This window comes from Ooceraea biroi, chromosome 7 (assembly GCF_003672135.1).
Source record: "Ooceraea biroi isolate clonal line C1 chromosome 7, Obir_v5.4, whole genome shotgun sequence".
Taxonomy (NCBI): domain Eukaryota; kingdom Metazoa; phylum Arthropoda; class Insecta; order Hymenoptera; family Formicidae; genus Ooceraea; species Ooceraea biroi.
The window spans coordinates 7,764,956-7,784,188 of record NC_039512.1 but is presented as its reverse complement, the minus strand read 5'-3'; the positions used below and the strand labels follow the sequence as shown (position 1 = coordinate 7,784,188).

At 42.1% G+C, this 19,233-nt stretch overlaps 1 protein-coding gene and 1 long non-coding RNA gene across 2 annotated transcripts in view; both read left to right on the top strand.

Annotated features, from left to right (window-relative positions):
- Positions 1 to 349: 349 nt before the first annotated feature.
- LOC105279264 (nuclear receptor subfamily 4 group A member 2) overlaps positions 350 to 19,233 on the top strand; it is a 63,408-nt gene continuing 44,524 nt past the window's right edge. Inside the window, exon 1 of the mRNA XM_011338921.2 lies at positions 350 to 953. Coding sequence (XP_011337223.1) covers positions 851 to 953 — 103 coding nt within the window. The 5' untranslated portion in view covers positions 350 to 850. The remainder of the gene's footprint in view (positions 954 to 19,233) is intronic.
- LOC105279263 lies at positions 10,716 to 17,562 on the top strand. Its single transcript, XR_003406784.1, has 2 exons — positions 10,716 to 10,985; positions 11,619 to 17,562. It is a non-coding gene; the product is annotated as an uncharacterized LOC105279263 (long non-coding RNA).

Genomic DNA, 19,233 nt, shown 5'->3' with positions numbered 1-19,233 from the left:
AAGGAGGGGGAGGATAGTCGGGCGGCCGGTGGGTGGTGTGTTGACGTCACCGTAGTGGCATCATCAACCGCGTGGGCCAATAGGTGCGCTCACACACTCGCGCCGGATCCATCGATCCGCCGGTTGGCTGCTGCCGTGTGCGCGTACCGGGTTATGACGTCCGCGGTGACGTCATCGTTAGCGCCGTCCGCCTCCCGTCACCGCTCCTTCCGTTCTCCTCCACTTTGCTCTGCCACCGCCACCGCCGCCGCCACCGCCGCCACCACCGCCGCCACCGCCGCCGTTGCCGCCGTCTCGCTACACACGGTACGGTTTTAATATAGTGGAGGAACGCGCGCGATCCGGACTCAGTTACGCGGCGGCCGGCCACCCGTGCGAGTGTACCGTTCCTCAGGGTAACCGGAGGTTTCACTCTCTCTCGGGATCTTTCACCTGTCTCTCGCTCGTTCTCTCTCTTTCTCTCTATCTCTCCGTCTCGAGCTTCACCTCGACACCGTCCGCAGGCACTTGCCGAAAGCGGACACCGTCAACCGCGTGCGGAATCGTGCGGGATCGAACGTACCTACGAGGGGTAGTTTCCACGTTTTCGCGACAGCGACGGCGGACACCTGTGCGATCCCGTTTCGAATTTCCGCGTGTTGATCGCCGCCGTGATCGGTGTTCCCGCAGAGTGACGATCTATCATTAATCTACCAGTGCTGGATGGTAATCGCGACGGTTATCGGCCCCCTCGGCGATCGTACGGTTTCGAGCAGCAGTAACAGCAGCAGCAACAGTAGCAGGTGTACTCAAGGACCAGCTCGCGCCGGAAGAGCGACGATGTCGCTGCAGCGACGATAAGCGATTCTGGATGCGAGTGCCCAGGGCGGAAGTATTCGGGCTCCTCGGTGGGGCGCTGACCTCCGACGACATCATCAGGAAGGATTCGCCTTGCCCTACGACGACGCACGCAGGTCGGTGATACGTTCACGTGTGCCCTCACGCTCGTTCGTTCATTCGTTGTTGCGCGGGGGAGGCTGCCACTTTGATCCCTGTGTGTTGTGTGTGTGCGGTGTGGAGACCGCGAGACGCGCGCCTTTTTCATCGGCTGACGGCAAGAGATCCTTCTGCTCCAGTTCTTTTCTTTCTCTTCCTTCTTCTTTTTTTCTTCTTTCATCCTGTTTCTCTCATACAATTTTCCCTCCGACCGTCGACAATTCGACAGTCAAGAGAAAACACGCGTTCGGTCGACCAGTACTCGCGTGAGGATTTTCCACTGTGCCTCGTCGAGGGTCTGACCGTTTATCGCCGTTTCCACTTGGTCCTCCTGTCCTCTCTCCTGCCATCTACTTGCCAGCCGGCGTGCGCGGCGCGCATGCTTAATTAAAGGGATATACCAATACTGAACGTCAGTTTTTTTCGCAATCTCTTCGACGCGATTTGTTTGTAATAATCGGTCGGCGTGGACCGTGTATAAGATATCTCGATCTCATTCTGTACGATCTCGTCACGTGCAACATTCCTCGTCGGATCCCTCGCTGTCCAAGTGGATCTGGATCTTCAATGCTCACGCCGATCGGAGCGAGCAATTCGCCGCTGTATCAAGATTCACTCGAGAGACCTTCGCGAGCCTCTCCACGACGTTTCGAGGGACGGCTCGCGCGGATCTGTAGATCGTGAGCACGTGCAACGACTCGGACGCTTCGTTGTTCGCCGCGCGCTCCGCTCGCGGTTTCCGGTCGCGATCGATTCCGCACGTGCTGGTCGCGAATCGCGCGGGATGCCACGCGCGATCGTTCGCGTTCGCGCCCGGTGAGCAGTCGCCGTCATCGCGATTGAACGTAGACGCGAGGTCGTCGCCAAAGCGCCGCCGTGATCGTACGCGCGATGCGTACCACCGTCGAGGACAGCACCGGCAGCACGGAAGCGACTGCCGCCGCCGTCGGCGTCGCGGCGCACCATCATCATCATCATCATCATCATCATCATCATCATCATCAGCAGCAGCAGCATCGCGGCGCCGCCGATGTCACCGCTGCCGCCGCCCGGCACCTGGGCGTCGAGCAACAGGAGCGATCGGCGGCGGCGCCGATCCACCTGGCCACCGCCACGCCATATCACCAGGTCACCATTGCCGCGGACACCAACAACAATCATGATCATCATCGGAACCTCGAGCACCACGCGGCACAACGCCATGATCACTGGAATAAGTGTAAGTCAGAGAAAAACGGGGGCGCGCGCAAGATCGCGTGGATTACCCCGTAAGCTGCTCGCTGCTGGTGACGGTTATGGTGGTGGTGTTATACGGTGATGATGATGGTGACGGTGATGGTGGTGGTTATCGCGACGCCCTGATAATCGCGCTGAGAGTGCGAAGTCGCGATCGGTGCGCAAACTCATTATTCGTTTGATCGCGATCTCTTTGACGCGGATTACAAATCTGTATTGATATAACGTACAATGAAAATTTCATGATTTTACGGTCTCTTCTTTCTATCGCGTACGCGTATACATTTAAATAATACAATATGCCCCTATCAAATGTTATTTGATTATCGGGACTCCACATGCAGTCTAATCAATAATTTGATAATTACTAATTAATGACTGAAAAACAAGAAATTAATGAGGGAAATTTTAAATGAAGATTAGTGAACAAAATACATACACCGCGAGATTATTAACTAATGAATTTATAACAAAAGTGGAGAAATTACATGACAAATTCGTATAGAAACACTTTGTAAAGTTTAATAATTTATTGTTGAGATATGTACGAAACGTTAAATAATAGAATAAATGTAATGTTAACTTATTTTATTCATAAAATATCAAATTATTTAAAAATGATAAAAAATTAAGAAATAGTCGCGGTAGAGAATTTCATAATACTTGATAATATGTGCGATTAAAATATTGAATTTTTATTAACGATTATATTATTATATTTCCACTGTGCAGTCCTTTATTACAGACTTGTTAAATTTGTGTGTGGCTGTGATTATTATACACAGTTAAGTATGACACAATTGAGATTTATTAAATGACATGACTATAGTTGCAAAACATCTATTTCTGTGCATATTGTGCGATATTTGGATCATTATATTCCATTAAATTTGGTTGCAAAAATAAACATTTATCGGAATTAATATAATTTATTACATATTGATTCATTGGTGCGCCAGTTTTCAACTCGATAATATCAAACAACCATGAGAGAGATTTTATATTACATTATATTATATATCACAATCGTTAAGATAAGTGTTATACACTTTTCATAGACACTAATCATTTTGGTCATTTAGTCATTTAATCATTTTGGCCTTGTTTGTTTGTGTTTTAAGCCTTGTTTCTTATCGATAATATTATAAATTTGTCCTATTTCGACAAGATCAAAGCAAAATGTTTAATTTTTATTATTGGTTTCCCTTGTCTATTAACTTATATTTGCCTGAAAATTATACATTAAATTTTTTGTTGGAAATGGAATGACAAATTATTTTACCGTGTCATATTTCATCATTGAGGTTCTTTTTGTGCCATATGTGGTTAATCGAGTAACGGCAGATAAATAATTGAATACTTACAATTTGGGTTATCACCACCTCGCGCCCGACCGATATTTCCAAACGCTCGTCACCGTTTGTGTGCCCGATATTTGCTTACGTCACCGCCGTGACGTAGGTAGCGGACAAGAATATCATTGTTATTATTTCGCCTAGACAATCGCGGTGGTCCACTTTGCTTATTCTCCGTCTGCCAATTAAATCACAATTCACCTGAAGGCATCGATCGACGACCGCGTAAAAATTGTGACGTCAAGTTGTCGCGACTCTTTAAATGTTTTAGCGTTTGAATCTTTAGTTAATGTAGACTTTACTTTTGTTATTTCAACGTTATTAGGAAAAATCTCCTTTTTTTCAAATTTTGAAAAATTGTACAGAGTAGATTTCCAAATCTAATTAATAACATGTTAGTTTTTAGTATTTTTAATACATCTTTAATAAAAAAAACATGTCAATGAAAAAATTACATCAAGATATATGTGAAGGTGTATCATCTACTAAAGATTCAAATTTAGATAATTAATAGTTGCCATTAAAGTCATCGCCGTTACTATCATCACCCCCATCGCACCTCTAAATCAAGCACATTTACTCGAGAAATACTTGAAAGATTCCACGTACTTTATACACGATTCCAGGTATTTTTTCACCTTCATGGTATTTTTTCATCTTCACCATGGCTACCGCGATCATTTTACTTTCGATCGATAGACGTATATAAATAAATTGATGCCGCGGGTTACATTCTCGGGTGTATGTTGGGTGGAGTCTCGCGGATTCCCCGTGATTAAGAGGCACCACGGGAGACCCGCGCTCTCCTCTCTCCCACGGGACTTTTTACAGGTGTAATCGGCACGTCGCGGTAAATATAGTCTGGCAGTCGGCCGAGTGCAAGTCGTTTCTTTTCCGCGTACATACTTGGCCTGCACGAGACTGCAGGGAAAGAAGAGAGTATATACGAGGACTACAAATATAACCACTTGCACGCTGCCGCCGAGAGCGGGTGCAGGTGCGGCGCGGCGCGGCGCGGCGAGACGAAGCGGCGAGGCGGGCGGCCGGTCACCGGTTTCGCAGCACTGCCGCGCGCGAATTGCAACAGCCGCTGATTGTAACGCTCTCGCTCGAGAGAGTAACGGCCGTGACAATGGTAAATCAGTGCTTATGGTTTCCTCCGTACCGTTAAATATCGCGCTGCGCCGTTTAAGTCAGCTGGCTGACGCTATGCATCATTGGGATCATTAGGGGGTGCGCGATCGTGCTAGAAAAAAAGAAGAAAAATTATGACAAAAGCGAAAGTTTCGATCGCTCGAAACTTGTAATTCCCGGTTAATATTCTGGATTATTAATAAATACCGTACTGTTTAAATCTTGTTTTGCAGTTATTTGAAACATGCCGTCGAGGTTTATTTATTTATTTATTTAATTGTAAAATGTAATGTGCAAAATCGAGGAGAAATTTTAATAAGTCAGAAATTTATATGACTTATTGTAACATAATAGGAAGTATCGTAATTACAAACTAAATTACACGACATGCATTTCTACTCGCTTATATGTAACGCTTGTGTTTACTTATGTATGAGGCATCCAGTACCTGGGCTGCATGTTTGTGCAAAATGTTGAATCACAAAATTAATATTTTATCGTAATACAAGTCCACGTATTATTTTTGTACTATAATATTCTTGCAGTGGAACTTTCGTATTATTGCATTATTACTGCATTATTACACAGCAACACAATTAAGTTTAATCAAATTATCGAAGATGTTGTTGCGGATGTTGTCTAACAAACTGCATCCATACTCTGATATCGGCAAGCATGTAAAAATCATGACGTCTGAGTTCGATCGGTCATAACCGTAACCGTTTAATTAATCGAATATCACGCTGACCTTATCAACTTTGTAGAAAAGTAAAATATATAAATAGCAAAAATACCTTCTCTTACCATAAACGCACATCAGAATGAGAGATACTGCACATCATCGTTACTTTTATTAAACCTTTCATCTTTTTCAAGATTTTCAAGAAAACAGTTACTCTGCACTCGACAGATTCAATAGCACCATAATATCATTATAAAATTATTTATTTATAAAATTATCAAAATTAATTATTAATTATTCGTCTTCTCTTTTGGAAAAATTTATATTTTCTTACGTAGCAGGTCCCATAAAAATAATCACGATGCACTCTCACTGATGATCCCTCTTTAAGATGAATGATAGTAAAAAAATCTCGATTTTGTCGATCACTCGATATTGATAATTGATCATTTCCGCAGAACTGTCATCCGTACAATTCTTCTTTTACCTTGCTCACGCGATGATCATGAAGAGTAACGACTCGACTCATCGTTCTCGGATCGCGGACATCGCATAAATCTGCTGCGCGTCTGTGTTCCGTACATGCGTAAGTCAGACTTTCTCGAGACCGGATTTAATCGGCCTCTCGGAAAGAGATTTATCTGAGATCGAAGGCTCTGATCGCGCGATCAAAGGGAGCGCCGCGCGTGTCCGGGAATGAGTTGTTCTCGACGTTGTGGAGGCGCCGATGTCAGAAGGGTAGAAGGCGGAGGGATGCAGGGAGGTTACGGGCGACAAATCCCGCGTCCCTTGACTCGCCAAGGCCAGAGCTCCATAAACAGCCGTGGTGCCGTATATACGTGCATTACACGTGTTTATTATGTACGCGTGTGCCGTAACCAAGATAACGACGTCGCGCGCGCGTGCTTTCCTGCGACCGTAACGCGCGCACCCGTTATAACGTAGGGCTCGTTCACGCAGCCACTGAGCAGTGCACACAAGGGACAGCTTAAAGTGATATCGGAAAATATATTCTCTCTCTCCCGCGTATAAAAATTCTTATATTATATTCTCGACTCTCCCGTGCCGCGCCGTCCTATTTTCTTTCCACGCTCACGCCTCTATTTTCGCGTTATACAGACCAGCTGTACGCGATTCGCGTGTCGATTTTCAGGGCGGATTCCCCGCGTCGCGGCTAATTAGTATGCGCATATTCCGTTACCTCGCGAGTTCTCCATAGCTGCGCTCATTTGGCTACTAGATACAATGGGCCTCTCTCTTGTTGGTTCTTTTTTTGCTATTAATCGATCTTTTCACTGTTATAATTTTTTAAATACCTTAAAGTTATGCGGAAAGGCCAGTTTTGGGGATAAAGCACTCGATTTACATTAATTGATTATTATTATTAGTAATCTAGTTTGCATGTACTGTATAAGGATAAGAAATCACCTGTATAATTCGTATGAGATTGCATTATAGAAGAATCTTATGCAGGGGTTGTTGGTTATTTTTAGCATTTAAAGGAGTTCGATTATACATAACATAATTAATCTTCCGACAAAAACCTGTATTGGCATATAAAAACGATGTTCATGAAGAGCTGCTCCGCATCATTTAAACGAGGAAAATTGACACTCCTAGAATAATTTCTGGGTCGCTCCATTTTTTCTAGTAACTTCTTTATTTTCACGTCTTTATCTTTTATTATTGAAGTAACATCATATATAAGCGCGATTTAAAAAGAAATTATATTAGGAAAGTATGTGCAAAACTTGAGCTAGGAAAACTTACGTTAAATATTTCGCTCCTTGTAAAAATCAAATTTTATTTGATTACGAATTGTCCATTGCTTTGACTGTCATAGCAACCGTATTAAAAAAAGTACCTGTATTCGTCATGAAAGTCATGATCTAAAGTAGCCAAACTCCTGCGTCTAATTTGATTCCTCGATGGTAATTATAAATTAAGGCATCATCCTGTACGAGCATCATGTATTCTCAAAAAGACATCGCCCAAGTACTCGTGACACGGCAGTCGAAGTATGAAGGGTTAAAAGAAGGTTCTGGTTTTGATCTGAAGCGGAGAGCCGAGTAGCCGAGCGCTTCCTAGAGGCCAATTGCATTGTTTTGCTGGGCAAACTAAATATACGTGCGAGGCAGGCGATCCGCGGCTACTTGGCCGAGCTACAAAAGAGACGAAAGCGGCGGCGAAGACGGCTGACGCATCACGTGCCGCGTACACTTTTCACGTTTCCAACATGGTCTATAGCGATGTCGAACCACACGCGAGATATAAACCTCTCGTCTCGAATGCGTCGCGCGAGAACGCCGAAAGTCTGCGCGTGCTGATGATGCGGCGGCTGACGAGCGTCGCGACGCCGCACACCCGCCGTGAATTATGTGCTCGTAACGTTGCGATACTCTGGCACTGATAAGGTGCCCTGTGATTCGTTCGCCAATCGATTTGTTTATCGCGCTAGTCGATGACAGCCGGCGGATTGTAAATCACGTTCGATCCGGAATTCATATCGCGCTTTTCCGAGATAAAACGTATCTTTTTGCATAATCGAGAGGTGAGATAATAACGGATAATATACACGGCAGATTGCCAATTTTTGGGAACGTTCAGCGACGGAGATGGAGAGTTCTTTTTATGGGATTACAACGTGGGCGGGAGGGTGGAGGAAGTAAGCGATAGTGTGTAATAAAATTATTATTATTATAGTAAATATCTTTTGATATTTATTTAAATTTAACTCAACTCTTGCTTGCTTTATATACACGATACTTTGAACTTTCTATAGAAATTCTTTAATTATATTAAGCGATCCAACGGAATTGAAGGTTTATATAAATGATTACGTTTTAATAGATATTTTTCTAAAGATGTTATGTTACATTTTATATATGATATGAGATGCTTTAAATTGTTTAATGCTTTAATTTTGATTTGATTGGAGATATTTAATAAAAAGGTTGTGAAATAAATTAATTTAATTATAAAGTTACTTGCAATCACGATATACAATAACACATTTTTAATGGATAATTGACTTTCGTATCTAATATCTATAGCACATCAAATTGCAATTTGATTCAACTTATTAATATGTAATTATATCATATTATTTGCTAGTAATTATTCTATTTCGCTAACTCATAAAATGTAGATCAATACAATTGTAAATTCTTTCTATAATAATAAACAAATATTAAATTTCATAATCAAATATCAATCTTCTGCAATGCATGTTTTCATATTGTTGAAAAAAATATTTGTGATATTGCTTGATTAAGCACGCACAATAATAAAAATATATTTCGCGAATGCAAATTATACTTGAGATAAATAATATACATGTGAAAAAGGAAATGCATTTATAGGAGATGAATATTCAATCATGCTATATATGATAAATCCACTTGTTATCTTTCGAAAGCCAAACCCTCTCTCTAGAACAGACGCGTGACCAAGAAACGAACTTTCATGGGGTGTACATAGAGGAAAAAAGCGTAGAGAAATTAGACGCATGCGAGCCAACGTGATTTATATTGCATAAATGTTACACCGCGAAACTTCGTGAAATATTTAACGCACGCTATTGTTACCGTGACGTTATGAGACTTGCGTCAAAGGGTGAGATTTCGGTATCGTGACTTGTAGTAGTTTGGTATCGGTTCATGTAGAAACGATCAGAAAGCAGTCGATTACCAGTCCTATCATCGTCATGTTAACGTCGCGGGATGTAATGCACGTTGTAGCTGTCATAACATATACGCGAGTTCTAATTTTAACAATATACTACATATATTATATAAGATATTCACTATAATATATTCATTTTATATGTCTCACAAGGTGTGAAAGAAACTTCTGATTCCCTTGCAAACACGAAGGCCGCTTGTAAGGGGATAATTGTACGGTGGAATAAATTGGGCCTGTACGGATATTTGTGCCGTCTGCTCGAAATTCAGTCAGAACGCGATTTCGCGTAGTAAAGTCTATTTCAAGTGAAGCAAACACGTGCGTCATACAGCGCGCGGCGTTACAGATTTTTGCCGCGTTATGCCCGAATTACCATAAGCCTCTTAGACACACGGTTGTTAGAGACGGCAATGTGTTACGCGTATACGTCAATGCGACTACTTTTTGTGCAATCTCTTTTAAATGAATTAATCGCGTATCCGATTAATAATCATAATCAATAAATAATCACAAATAATCATCATAAATACTTTCATAATCGCTATATATTGCCGCATGTTGATGTAGTCATATTAATAGTCGCAAATACTTTCACCATCGTCGCATTTGCCATCCTCGTTTATAGATTGTTTATGATAACGTTATGTTACATAGTAGTGGGTGTTAAACTAGTGGGATGTCGTACTGTATGTATTTCAGAGACACATAGGATATATCCAGAGTACAGTTTCTTATGTCGTTCCGAAAATAAATCGCGTAAAGAGAAGCAATCTTCTGTGTTTGTGACCATTTCTTTTGAAAATATACAGTGGTAGTCATTGATTGGGCGCGTTAAAATATCACAGATATTTTATTTCTGCATGCACAGAACATCTGACGTCACCGCTTTCATTTAGGAACTCTTGTACTAATTCGGAGTACTTTTCCTTTAACGAGGGTTGATTGAGTTTTATCTGATTTTTTTATGACTTTTTACTTCTTGTTGCCAGATATTTCGAGCTTGAGATTAAGAAATCCTCGTTGAAATAGGTTTATTGAAGATTAATTAAAAAACGAAATTAAAATGATTGCGTTCCTGAAACTTAATTTGTTTTGTAATCCGTTTTCCTTCAGCTTCTTACGTAAAAGATTACTGAGCTCTCGACACTTTCGTCAAGTGGGAATCAGTTTCGACATAAAATCGAGATAGCAAACAGGATAAGGAAACTTGAGAATCTGTATATATTACAGAAGACAACTTTCAAGGCCATCTTCAGGATCTCGCATAGGAAAGATGTAATGAAGACGGTCATTATCATGTACTTTCTGCGAAATGCGCCGCGTAATGCCGTTGATTCTGCCGGTTAATTTGCGACAAAGCAAGACCGTTGCACGGTGGACAAGTTGAAATCGATCTCCATCGATCGTTCCCCGAGGGAAAGCCGCGTCTCGTGCCTGCTCCGTTTAATACTATCCGCGCAAGCTCGGTGTCGAGCCGGTGGTGGTGGTGGCGGCGGCGGTGGCGACGGCGGCGGTAGCATCAGCGCTGACGTCATAACGCCGCCCCCGTCCGTCATCGACCGAGCGGCGGGATGACGACGTCACGCGTACCGCCAAGGACGACGCTATTTCGGGCGTCATGCATCGCCGTCGTCGACGCCGTCGACGTCGTTGCCGCCGCGCTGGAGGTGGTGGAGGTGGCGGACGTCGCGGCTTCAGTGACGGTCGAACCTTCCTCCTCCACGTGGCCACCGCCAGTTAGCTCTCGTCGTCACCTGCGTTCGCACACGGTTCCGCGTTTCCGGTGTCTGTCCCGGCCGCTGTCTGCAGATCGTCGATACTTCATTCTTCTCGTTCGATTGTGGCGCGGGATGCTTCGATCGACCTCTGGCTAGGTGTGCAGCCTTCCGACGATCCATTGGCCGAGGCGGCTTCTTCCGGTAAGGAAGTTTCGCTGTTTGCGTTTGATTTATCACTCCAGCGTTTGAACTTGTTGTATATAGGTGGTCTAGTCTAGCTTTGTAATCTTTCTCCCACGTTAAGGGATTTTGTTTATGGAAATCTGAGCAAAAGTAAAGATGAAAATTTATGTAATGTTATCGTGCGGCTACTGCGATTCATGGAGAAGCGATTGTTATGAATTGCTGCTTTAATGTTAATCACTTGTGACATTTAGTAGTCGGTGTAAGCTACTAAATGTCGCGCGGATTAAATCTCTGATGAAGAGAATTTCATGTATTTTTAAAATATTGGTTTTTCAACAAACATATTATCCACACTTATAGAAATCGACTTTTCTATCAATCCAAACAATTGTAGAATTTATTTCAACGCGGTACGGCGATATTTTAGAACTACCCACGATTTTATATTTTTATTTACAGATTTTTTCCTGGATTCGAAATCTCAATCTCTTTAATGAAATTTTTATTCCATTCGTCTGTCGATATATTTTCACAACGTTCAAATTGTTTGATAAACGATAACGTTACATAGTAAACGCGTAATAAATACATAAATGTAATAAGAGAATAATTTTCTGTTATCGACTGGTTTAATACCTCGTTTCAAAGATATTGAACGGGAATTGGAAGATTGCTGATTGATGACCAGATATTTCCTTGAGTGGATTTTGCGAGCGGTAATCGACGTGATCCGACACACCTTGCCGTTTTTGTGACTCGGCGGTACGAGATATGCGGTGTGCCATATCGATCGTGCAAAAGTCGATTCGACAAATGACGAAACGCAACGTTGGGGTGGTTTAGAAATTTCTTCAACTTCACGCGTATTATGCGCTAAACTATGGAAATTCGGCGATACATGTCACGATCGATTGACGGCCGTTAAAACGGGTTAGTCAAGCATTACGCAATTGATGAAATATATGCACGCAAATATATGCACGAAATGTATACATGTATACACGTTGCTTTATATGCAAGCATGGCTATAATGTAACATGTAGTGTGCTTTTATTGTTAAACGATTGTGAGTTTTCACGAATAATATCATGAAATAATACGGTAATAAAAGTCGTATAATAATCAAGTTATATCGAAAAATTCAGAGGAATTAAATTAAGGCATTCTATACGATACAAGAGCAGATCTATAATTTACGAGATCTGTTTTGTGTACAAAGTAGGCAATTAAAATACGACTAAAATGGACTTTATAGACCTAGTTGAAATTGATAAAGTGATTTAAAAAATTCCTCAGTTGCTTTCAACTGTTGCGAAATATTCGAATTCCAGCGTTATCTATCAGCGCTGTTGCATTAACACAACATTTCAGTCTATAATTTGTAATTGTCTATTTTAGATACCACATAGTTGATATTTAAACTAAACTTTGCAAATAATGGACTTGTTGAATAATTAATAGACGCAACACTTAATTAAATAATGCAGTAATTAATTAATTAGATAATATGATAATGGTCAATTTATTGAATAATACCTGCAGTAGGCGTAAATTGTTACATCGACGAAATGTGTCATGTGTCGCACTGCTCACCCCGACACGTGAAGGTTTGTACATTTCGGCATCTCGTGATTTCGCGATAGCTTCCTGGCGCAACCGCTTCCGGCGTTATGCCGTCGTCATAACGGTGGGGTGGGCAACGTCGTCGAGGTTGCGTCGAGGCGCACGAGCCTGCTCGCGTAATAGGCGGCATCTAAATTTAAACGGTGGTGAAGCGAGCGCGCGTGACGCTGCGACGCCGCAGCGACGACGTCGGATGGCGCGTGCCAAGACGCCGATGACGATGAATGCTTTCGACGCCGCTGGTCTCTCGGGCGTCGCAATCGTGAATACCGGAACGGCGATTGACTTGGTGAATGACCGCACCAGGAAAAACTCTCGACTCCATTCTGGCTGAAGAGATTGAGACGGTGGAGGGAGAGATTTTTCTAAATAAGGCTGAATTAAAAATTCGATTATGTAATTTGCACTTATTTCTCAGGATCGGCTCAATACCGATTTATTCATTTGTTTCTTTATTTTTTTACCTTTTCTCTCACTATTATTCTTCTTTCTTCCAAGTAAAGTTTTCTCTTCTACGTATTGTTACTTAATGTCGCTTGTCTGTATATACAAAATAATTTATATAAAGTCGAGTTTAGATGCTTATAACTTCCTGATTTCACTAATGTATTGCTCTCTTAATAAATAAGTATGACGTATGTAAATTTGTGGTTTCTAAATTTAAGCTAGTTTTGAAAATGTAATTTACTCGCAGCCATAGACGAATACAACTTGTGAGGTTTGGGAGGAGAGATCTTCATATCGTAAAAAAATTGAAATTGTAAAATGTCTCAATGTGCTGACTAATCTCACCTTGCATATTTCTGGCGGAGTTTAGCCGCTTGCGTTCGCGAGAACGTGCATTACTGTCACAGTGTGTCGCATATAGTGGGCGGTGCGCTGCGTCAGACTTCGCAGTGGAGAACGGGTTAAAAGCGTACGCAATGAAATTATACAATGCAGTCGCGAGGAGATAGGAGCACGCTGACTAGAAATTTGCAGAAAGGAGTGCCGAGAAAAACTGGACCAATCATTGCCAAGTCAAAGAAAACAAAGGCAAGAAAACGCATCGCTCGTTGAAAAAGTGAAGAGATAGCTTATGCGAATTTGGCACAACAGAAATCTGCACGCGTATAAAAATGCATTACAAAAATGCTTTATTTAATATCAGGGAAAAGTAGTGAAATTAGAGAAAAATTACGTTTTTGTTAACAGAATGACGTCGTGTGTAAATCTCTTTTGAGATAGCTTTATCACCAATTATCACCAATTTATGCCACCAAATGCATTACAGTGCAATAATTATATTTCGTTACACTTCTAAGCAAAATTATCAAAATCGATTATTACTTACTCATCACTTTAGTGTCGATTAAATTCCTTATTTGATATCGATTCATCATTAATGCATGAACGATTTAAAATTGGTAATTCCGATTGCGTTCCTGAATTGGCAGCGAATGATTGTTAAATGGAACAAGTCCAGTCAATCAATTGACCGAACTAATCGCGTCGAATTTGCACATACACGGCGGACGTGCAGCATGAGAACCACTACCAAAATATTGATCTTCCAACGTTTACAATCCGCCGCTAATACTAACTACAGAGAGAAACAGAGAGAGAGAGAGAGAGAGAGAGAGAGAGAGAGAGAGAGAGAAAGCTAGCGAATAATTGTTTCACCAACGTCGAGTTAAATGTTCGGTGCACAGATGTCAACAAATTCGTCCACATGCTTGAACGTGCTTTCCGTTTATTAATAGTGATCTAGATAAAAGAAAATATAATTTAATGCATTATTATCCATATATCCGTATATCGGAATTGTTTGTTTTTAATTGAATTCCATTTTATTTAATTAAAATTCTATTTGATATGGCCAAAAATTTAAAGTTTCTTATTTTATTATATTATATTATATTATAATCTTGTGTTACATACAGTTTAAGTGAATATAACAGCAAGGATGATCTGCAATGATGACGGCAATGTCTGTCAAAGAAAAAATGACATGAGAGAATTTTCTCACGTCGACTTTCGGAGCGCATTTGATTTGTTTGAATATGCGTGCATTTAACGTTGAACAAACGCAACGTATAATTTCTCTACGAATTCAACAGCTGCGCAACACCTCGGCACTCTGCGCCGTGCTATAAACGTAATACCTTTCGCAATACGGAGCGTAATTTCGCGTGATGTCACTGTGCAGTAATGCGCGATAGAGCGCCGCAAGGGACGCCGCGCGCGCGTTGCATCTGCGGCGCATCGCGCACGTGCTTCCTCACGAGGTTTTTGCGCGCTGGTCAGTGACGACACAGAAATAGCGCATCGGTGAATAGCCGGCATGAAAAAAGATCGCGTTAGCCCCAATCGCCAATTCATTCGGACTCGAAATGTAAAAAAGAAATGCTTCGCACGAGAAAGAAAAAAATTCCTGGAAGCACTTCTGGATAGGAGGAGTATCCTCCAACGAACTGATTGATGACTTAGCGGTCACTTTTATTGTCGAAGACGGCTTCTCATTTAAAGTTCCGGAGTGTGTGTATCTCGGTTTGCGTGTCCTCGCGAAGGAAATGAGGAGACCTCTTTAAGCTCGTCGATGCTAGAGTCGAAAGCTATTTCTAAGCTTGCGTGAAAAGGAGAGAGGATATCGGGATATGCGCGAGAGTGACTGCTCGACGAGGGCACTGACGATGCTACTGACGAAGCGTACCGTATTGATTCAACGCGGTAATCCGGTTGACTCTAACGAACGCGCAAATCAAATATATTCGTACAGGAAGCTGCGATTTCGATGATGAGGCAATCATCAACCGTGATGCGCCGTGACGCCTCTCGATGCTATCGATCGAGAAACGTCGCCGATAATCCCTCGATGACGTACCACCTTCATCCGATGACCCACTTCGCGGGCTTTCACTTTTACCTCCAAATATTTATATCCTCGTGCCATCCACGCAATCCTCCAATTTTGCTCCCATTCATGAATCATCTCTTTTTGGAATCGCGAAAAATACTTTGCTATTTTATCAGATATTTAGTTTTCAGTCTTATTATAGATTTGCCAGTTTACTGGTATTACCAATTTTGATATTATTTTTTAAGATGTAATTCAGACCAGCATGGAACGAAAAATAATTGACATGTTTATACTCAGTTTGATGACAGAAAACGGTATACGCGGATTGCAAATACAATTGTCTGTTCACAAATAAGAACTACAATAGCCATAATTCAAGATATATAATCTGAGTGACACAATGTATTCACAATTACCGTTCTTTAGCTCGATAAACAACATCGTTTCGATAAAAAGCTCCGGTGAGTTATGATTATATCAACGATTGCCCGTTAATAATCCCACAATAATCTCACGATTATACGATGCGCCGTAAAAGAATGCGGTGGGACTGGTTCCAGCTAAAGTCGAGAGACGCGAAACGCATTCGGAATCGTGCGACCGAGGAGGTATCGATCTTTCGCTGCCGTTAGTCGTCGTGTCGATCGTGGCGCGGCTAGCCTGGCAAAGTGGTGAATCTTTCAAGAGTCGCATCGCGAGAATTAAGAGACAACTCTTACGAGCGCGATTTGCAACATTTACATAAACATTTACATAAACATTTACATAACCAGCCGGTGTAAATATAACTCTGTTGTAATGATGATAGAGCGGGTAAGAGCCGACTTTCGTGTCAATTTATCCGCACTCCTCCGAGTCTCCTGTTTTTCAATATCGTCTTCGCCGATGATTAAGGCAAGCGATAAATCAGTGGCGTGGACGCGTCGCGATGACGGTGCATCGCGATTTATTAGTTAGTGTATATCGGCCGGTGTATATTTTCTCTGTCTCTGATCGACAGCGTTCGAGAGGTGACTGTGTCCTGGCATTCCTCGACGAGGTCGCAACGGCGAGGGAGGACGACGACTTTTTTCGCATTGATATTAAATCGTCGTGTCACCTATGCTCCGCGAGCTCGTAGATCAGCTCGACACGCTCCGCGTACGCACCGAAAGGATTTCAATTAAGAGCTGACGCGAATAAACGCGGAGCGACGCGTGACGCAAACATTGCGACACGCGTGCCGCATCCTTCGTCGAAGCGCTAATTGCCGGTTCGACGCTAATTCGACAGACGAACGCTGATTCCTGAACACATGCATCGGGCAGAATACGTTTTCGCGAATTTAAGCGCTCGATGCAGGAATAAGGTCAACCCGCGATCTCAAAGAGTTTTAATGTGAAGTGCTGTCTAAAACGGACCCTATAAATTATAGACTCGCGTCATTCTTGCGCGCTAAATCTCTCATTTATTGCGGAAATAACGCGTTATTCTTGATAAAATCCTTCACGATTACCGTCTCGTGCACTTGCACCACGGCAGCTACGGTATTTTTCTACTTTATATTTTTAGCATCTAGTATTTCTTAGCGTCTATCACATATAACTTTAATATCTTACTAAAATTGGAATAAAATATCCGTCCACGATTTTATATGTCTGTGCAATTAATTAGTCAGTTACTACTATTAATGAGGAACGCTATTCGCATCGCGTGAATTTCTAAAAATTGTGCGGCATATTGATAATTGATAACGCTATGTCTCGGATTCTTCGTGCATTTCAAGGACGATGAAACAACAAATCCTGCAAGCGCTGGCAGGGTTGGAATAACTCGGTTTCGTGCAAAGTAACTTTAGTCACGATTGTCGTATCCTTGACAGTGATACACAACATGACGGCATTTCTTTTCTCAAGAAGTAAGAGAACGGTGAGCTTATAACAGTTTCGGAGAAGCTTTCTATTTTTTCCTTTTCTTATCTAACAAAGCGTTTATGTTGTATTATGTTAGCTCGAGTATCGTATGCGCATATTATAAAATCAGTTAAGTAATAGAAAATAAAAAGAAAATGTCATCAGAGAAGGCGTGGGAGGATTTGCTTCAAGGGAATATTACATGGACGAATACGCACGCATAAAAATATACGTAAAAGAAAAATACTTAAAAATCGATAGCAGGGATAAAGGCGGCAATCTCATATTTCTGTTGCGACGAAGGACAAGACGTTGCCGACCGATAAATTACACACTCGCGTAAAATAGAAACAAATAAGGGTTAGCGTAATCAGGAAATTGCGTAAATTCGCCTCCGCTCTATCTTCCCTTTTAACTATTATACTTTATTCACGTTGCACGTAGATCTAAATAAGGCGAAAGGAAAAAGTATCGTTCGACGTGAGTCGAGAGGGATGAAATAACCGTAAATAGTTCGTGTCGTAAGCGGCAAAGGCAGCCCTTCCGAGCCTTCGTGATACAGTCGCTTATAATAATTCCACTGACGTTACATCACACGCACGAAAGTAGCGGAAAAAATGAGCCGGAATCAGGAAATCGTGCGGTAAAAGGCTCCTTGAGTTTCTGCCCACGTTTAACGGTTCCATTCACATCGCTTAAGCAAAATGCAACATCACGGAAGAAATTTGTTAATCAAATCTAATTATCCTGTTTTGCCTTGCGCTATCGTGCGACAGTGTTACCTAAATTTCAACTGTGCAAGAATTTTCGGTCACTATGTTTTAAATATGAGATTTCGAAATTCGAAATACATTAATTCACTAATTCTGATAAGTACGGTATAAAAATATATACTTTTACGTCAAATTTCAGTCATTTACATAAAATGAGATTTTATTTGTAAAAATATACGAGCGAAAGGCGAATGTATTTCGTCGTGTGTCTACGAAACATTTAGAGTGGACGGAGTGGCAATGCTAATTAGATGACCTTAGTTAACGGAGTCGGACTTGCATAGGGCGCGACCAGTTGACCGTGAACCCATCGCGTGAGGACCGAGAGATAGATTTCTTATAATTTCGTGTAATAAAGTAACAAGAATAAGACATAGGAGATAAGAAATTCCCTACCGTAAACAATCTAAATCGGTAATCATAATTTAATTAAAAATTCACTTTCGTGCGTATCAAAATTGTATTTTTTATTCTTTGATTTAATCTAGATTCCATAATCTAGACTTGTTTTATTTCCGTTTGTATTCGTTCATCGATCATCTTATTATTCATTGTATTATCGTCAATTTTAATTTTATTTTCTGTTCCTCGTTTCTTGCGACTTCCAATCTCGTGTCGTCAGCTTTAGGAACGGCATCCCTTTGACGCGTCAGTGATTATCACGCCGACACGTTACGTCACTCGCGCGAGCAATAAAAATAAGAGAGCAGAGGCGTGGGCTGCGACGTGCGGCTGCCGTTAGAAACGCAAGCGACACGAAGTCGTCACAATAGAGAGCGAGGCGATCAGTTCTCGAGAGCGCGCATCCTAGTGCGTCCCTTTCGCCGCCCCTGCAGCGAGCCCGCGGGCCGCCGATCGATGAACGGAACTGCGGCACAACGGTGACGTCATAGACGACGTCGCAGTATGACGTCATTACTGGCCGCGGGGTTGGTCATGGCGGAAGGAGGCCGCGAACGGGGGCGGCGGGGGAGGAGAAGCAACTATGCAAAGCGTCGGATCAGTCGGAGAGGGGTGGATATCGGCGGCCGCTTTCTTTGTGTATTGTCGACCAACACTTGGGGGGGTTGCGGCATGTCGGTGTGTGCGCGTGCGTTTATAACGGGGGCGAGAGAGTAAGGCCGCCGCTTAAAGCG